The sequence below is a fragment of the Coloeus monedula genome (genome assembly GCF_965178545.1).
Source record: "Coloeus monedula genome assembly, chromosome: 3".
In the NCBI taxonomy this organism is placed as follows: Eukaryota; Metazoa; Chordata; class Aves; order Passeriformes; family Corvidae; genus Coloeus; species Coloeus monedula.
Window position 1 is genome coordinate 84453707 of NC_138783.1, and position 6000 is coordinate 84459706.

At 47.4% G+C, this 6000-nt stretch overlaps 1 protein-coding gene across 2 annotated transcripts in view; it reads right to left on the reverse strand.

Moving 5' to 3' along the window:
• Positions 1-5652, reverse strand: part of CD99 (CD99 molecule (Xg blood group)) — a 30824-nt gene extending 25172 nt beyond the window's left edge. For both annotated transcript variants that reach the window (XM_082279139.1, XM_082279138.1), the window contains exon 1: positions 5520-5652. In XM_082279139.1, the coding sequence (XP_082135265.1) occupies positions 5520-5580 (61 nt within the window). In that variant the 5' untranslated portion in view covers positions 5581-5652. The remainder of the gene's footprint in view (positions 1-5519) is intronic.
• Positions 5653-6000: the final 348 nt, after the last annotated feature.

Consider the following 6000-nt stretch of genomic DNA (forward strand, 5'->3'; position numbering starts at 1 on the left):
GGTAGGTTCATGAAACTTCTGCTTGTGTACTGAGGCAAAAAACACAGCTTGGACTTGTCTCAGGAAGCCATAGCTGTCAGGCTGTGTGAGATCAGTGGAATAACAGGACATGCATGAAAAGGACGAATGCTGAAGCAGTAGACGTGATGGGAGAAAAGGAAGTTTGAAGAAGCCTGGCAAGTAGATCAGCCCCCTTTATCTTCACAACACCAGTAGGAGTGGTGTCCATGCAGCAGCAAACTCAGACAACTGCTGCTAGAAGACTGTCTTCTTGGAAGGATAACATAGGTGGCACCCTAGATGCAACAAACATATGTGTGTGTTGGCATGACAGAATGCAGCCCTGACTAGTCTCAGCAGTAATCATTTCGAAACCACAGCTGTTGAAGAAAGAGGGGAAGGCTGTGGAGCAGAGCGGGTGTATCATATTCCTTCTAATCCCCTGGCATCTGGAAAGGTAGACCTGTACAATGTCTCACTCAAAACTGCACTCCAGGAAGAGGGAATCTCAACTCTATGAAGCTGGGGGGAGCTAGTTAACAAAAACGCAGGAACCCATCATAGCAGTCCTGCAGAAAGCCATTTATCCCAATTTCAACTGGGTGACAGAGTACCAGCCACCCCCTGGGACACCAGAATTGAGACACAAGGTCGTGTCTATCCTTCTGCAGCAATTGAAATCTCTAAGGAAGAAGTCCTTATCATTTGAGGACCAGGAATTACCTACTAGGTGGCCTTTGAGAAAATGAAAAAGAAATTAGATATGTACTGTTATGTACCATAAATAATTTACTTCAAAACCATGCCACGTGTTTTGGAGACACAAGATGTAAGTATTTTAAGATTTATGTCCAAACAATGCTTGGGTACATGTTGAATGGATGTTCCATCCCCGGAAGCATTCATGGCATGGCTGGAAGGGGCTTTGAGCAACCTGGTCTAGTGGAAGGTGTCCAGGCCCACGGCAGGGGATTGGAACGACATGATCTTTAAGGTCCCTTCCAACCCAAACCATGCTGTGATTCTGTTGTATGGTTCAATGAAGTACAGGACATGGGCTTGGCAGTGTTTCAGCAGCAGGCTGCCCTGTCCGGGAAGAGGCCATGAACAGCCCTGTGCCACTTACAGTCGTGTCATGGTGGCAATGACACTGCCAGTGCACACCAAACCTTCAATGGGTCATGGGAGCACAGAGTACTCCTGCTTGAGCACACATAAAGAGTCAGCCAGCAGGGACAGGAGACACACGAGGACATGGTTTGAGAGACTCACAGAGGGAGACTGCAGAGGGAATATGTGGCTGTCGATGTGCCTTGGGCAGTAGCGGTTCCACGCCAATAGGAGACTTCCTGGAGGTACTGTGGCAAAGACACCCCTGAGGAAGTGTGGCCTCTCATGCCAGGGCCACCCACACCAGAACAGTGACAGGCCTGAGGGACCATAAGTGACCCTCATAGAGGGCGGGACACCAAAAAGCAAAGAAGAGCAGAGGAAGATCAGCATGAAGCATGAAGGAGCAGCAGGAAGACACCATTAAGCTCATTACAACCTTCTTGCTCTGCATTTAACCTCAGGAAAGGAGCAGAAGATGGGCTGAGCACAACCTGCAGTGAAAACCAGGGAAGCTGATACAGAGTGGGTAGGGTTGTTTGGGCTTAAAATAAAACCAGGGAAGAGGGAGGGCCTTTAGGGTTTGATGCATCACTTTTTTTCTCTCAATTCCCAAACCCATGAATAGACGTTTGTATTAACTGACAGAAAGCTAATTTAAGTAAAAGTTCCATGAGTTGAGACTGGTTTGCTCGTAACATTCTCTCAAAACATTTTTACTAGACTCCAAAGAGCAGGTTCCTGTGCCAGAGGATGCAAAAGCAGTTTGCAAAAGGCTAGAAGAAAGAGGAACACTCCTGTCAAAACGATCTTAACCAGAGAGTACTATTATTATTGCATTTTACTAACACAGATGACACCTGATGAAATACAAGGTGATTGCAGTGAGAAGTTCAAGACAGCAAGAGTTAAAGCAGGCAAGAGTCTCAAGCACAGGCGACCCAATCATATGAACCAGAGTAACATCAGGAAAATATTGAAATTGGTCTTGGCTGGATGGCAGTAGGCTGAGTCACACTTAACTCTTGCCAAATTAAATCACTGTAACCAACAGTTACGGCCTAAGGAAAGCTTAAGGATTGCTGCAGTGACGTAACAGTGCAGCAGCCATTTTATATAACACCACATAAAATAATTATTAGCTATTTCACATTAGAGAATATAGAAAGATGGAGAAACATGTGCTGCACTTTTAAAGTTCATGCTGCCATGTATGCACTCTAGCACTGCTACTGAAATTGTTCCAATGAAAACTATGTGGTGATTTGTGGTGGTTTTGTTTGGATTTTTAAAATCAGATTTCAAAGGCAAACAACCCCAGAGCCCACAAAGCAGAGCTCAGTCTCCAGGAGTCCCCGCAGCACCTCCCTGTCCCCGCTGAAAGCTCCATCTACTGGATTACAGACAGGGATCATTTCACTATCTTTCATCCAACTAGTCATTTCTCTCAACACCGACCTGCCTCATCAAGAAGTCAGGAGCACAAGTGCTCCTTCCCTTGCTCAGGGCCCTCTAATTACAGAGGTCTCAGAAAGAAGGGATCTCCACCTACATTTCACCCCAGGCTACTGATCTTACAACATGGGTACCTCATTTTCCAGCCTGTATTTTGCTCACCTGCGGGTGTCCTTTTGGCAAATGTGTTTCAAGCAACAAGCTCTACCCAATTCTTGCAACAGATACTTAAACCATATATCCCGGAGTCCAAACTCCAGGTCCTCAGTATGCAGACAGCTTTACATGCCTTGATCTTTCTCCAGTAGATAAGGGAGACTTTTCAGCCCTATGTCTGAATGTAGCAGTTTTTTGCTGCTCATCATGCACAGAATTACAGAGAATCACTGAGGCTGGTTTAGACCTCTAAGATCATCAAGTCCATACATGGAGTATCATGTAAAGGTGTTTTTTGTTTGATTCTTCATCTGCTGGGGTCTTCATACACATTGTACAGAAGTCATGCTGCCTAATGCTTTTTCTTGCATTGCATTTTGAAAACCACATGCCTCAAATCAGACAGTGGGCTAACCTGATGATTTTGCAGGTATAAGATGGCTGAGTTGGTCTCCTACCTCACAGCCAGCCACAGCAGGAAGCCTCCTACCCTTTCCTTCCCTGTCCCCACCTCATTTCCACTCTCCCATGCTGGGCCCTGCCACTCCCTTGTGCTGGCAAGAACAGTCACCACTCCGAAGAGCAAACTCAATGCAGATTAGTCATCTGCTGACTTACCAAGATGAATCATCTCAGTGCAGGCCTCGATGGGCACCAGACCAAACAAAGGAGGAAGAGAAACAGAGAGATACCACTCCTCAGCAGGGGAAAGATGTCAGACTGCCTATAGAAACTGGTGATAGAAAAACTCGCATTCAACCTCCCTATGGATACAGCCCCAATGGTACCTAAACTCCAGCTCTGCCAGACTGGCAGAGTTCATACTTGGCACATGAGACAACACTTGAATACCAGCTTTGAGGTTAAAACCGTGAGCTCTTTCTCCAAGCAAGTTCAAATTACACAGCTCACACTTGCTTAATAATGCATTCAAATCCTTGTTGATATGTTGAATATTGGTTTCACTATTATTCACACTAATAACTTTTCTGTGCCTAAAATGGATGATCCAATATGAAGTTATCAGTCTGGAGCACAGATTCTTCTGCTTGAATCGAAACCACTCACCTCCACACAGTTGCACGACACCTGAACAGCTGGTAAAGCAAGACACTTAACTTTCTACAGGAGTTCTGCAAATTCAGGCTACAGACAGCCCACCAACAGTGAAATTAAGTTTTTCAAAAGCATGTAATTCAGGTTTTCCCTTTGTCATTTAAGACTGCACGAGCACAAATCTGAAATTCCCCTGGAGGGCCCCACCCTCCCCAGGCTGACATTCTCAGCAGTTCTCAAATTCTTACACGTTTGGTTTAAGGAAAAATTGTCCAAACTAATTATAACCTATCTACTCAGTTGCATTATTGACATTAACCAGTACTCATATAAATTAACTAGCTTTCTAAAATAATCTGTTTAAAATGTAGCATCATTTTCTTCAGAATTCAAAACAAGACCCCTAGAGGCAGTTGCTGTGCACCTTCCCTCCAGTAAAGCAGAATCCAGACATCTCTTTACATCTCCACACTTCTTGGCAAAAAGTTTAGGAAGACTATTTCTCAGTGGCCCAAAATACTTCCATTTATTAAGAGCATCACAGCAAAGATCTTGCTGTCCATGACTGTGAGAACTGCTTGCATTAGTAAGAAGGAAGTTTTCCACCAAGTACTAAGATGATAAATATAAGCAGCCTGAGTCCTCTGTCAGTTTTTAAAGGTGGTTTCTGTAAAAATGGTACTATTTTTCCAAGAGCTCAGCTTTGCTAACCTACAAGTCAAGACCACATCAGGGCCACAGCAGAACTGAATTCAAGCAGGCTTGCTGTCAAACTGCTTATATGGCATCATATGTGCACTATCTACAGCTTCCCATCAATGTTAGGAACATGTATTTTTCCTTCTCTTCTACAGTGAAAAGGTAGATATATAAGATTAGAAGTGTTGGTTTTATGAAGTACCCGAAGAAAATACCATAGACATAGCAGCAAATGTGCTTACTAACATAGTAAAAGAAGAAAGAGATGTCTTAGAAACAAGTCATATAAATGGGAAATGACAGTATGGGCTGCATATTCCAGTTCAGCAGTCCTCCGCCTGGAAAAAAAAGCTTAGTACTTTGCTACTTTCCCCACCCCCAAATGTTTCTTTTTACCAAATACCAATGTGCTATTACATATGCACTTTTTTGATCAGGGTTCAGGAAAATCGTCCCTGATAAATACTGAAGGAATGTGAAGTTTCTCAGGGAAACTACCAGCGTGTTTTACCCTGCGGTTTTGCCGTATTTATTTTTTAAAAGGCTGTCGTGTGACGGCAGACTTTCTGGTGAGTAACTATCCGATGCCCTGGGACTGCCGTAACTCCGCTTTCTTTCCTAAAATGGAAGCCGCACTCCAGCCGAGCTCCCCACGACCTGAAACCCACTTCAAGGACCCCCCTGCATCCTACTGGGGCGAGGACGACGTACTGACCGCAGACGCTAAACCAGTCAGTTCCAGTGCGGAAGGGGGGCGGAAAGCTCAGGAATAGTTTTCCAGCGATTAAATGAGATTATTAAAAAAAAAAAAAAAAAAAAAAGAAAAAAAAGGGGCTGGAGAGAGAGAGCGCCGTTTCCCTGCTCTGGACAGACGGGCAGACACGGCCAAGCGGGGACCCGCCCGCCTCCATCCCGGGACCGCGTCGCCGGCCCGCACCGTGCGGAGCGGCAGCGCTCGGCCCCCGCCCCAGGGACTCGGGGCAGGGGAGCGCTCCCTTCCCGAGCCGCGGCAGGACCGCTCCTCAACTCCCACCTCTCCTCACCTCTGACGGAGACCAGGACGGCGAGGAGCACCGGGAAGAGAAGGAGCCTCCAGCGCCGCATGGCTGTCCGCCCCACAAACACACAGACACACACAGACACACACACCGCCCGCTGCCCGACAGCCGCTCCCGGTACCGCCGCAGCTGCTCCAGCGGCGCCCAGGGCGGCACCGCCCCGGGGCCGGGACACCGCCCCACCGCGCTCCCGCCGCCGCGCCCCGGGGCTCCTCCTTCCAGCTGCGGAGCTGGGACAGCCCCAGGCCCCGCCGACTGAGGCCGGGAGCTGGGTTGTCACTGTGGGCCGAGATGGAGAGGGAGCGGGGTACCGTGGTGCTGCTCAGCCCCGATCGCTGCCGCGCAGCCTGCCCGCGAACCGAGCGGGCTTCGAAAGGAGCCTTTTTGTACTGTGTATTGAATGCCTTCAGCTGAGCACTGGTGTGTCCCAACGTTGTGGCAGCAGCCTGAAGCGCTGCTTCTGCTG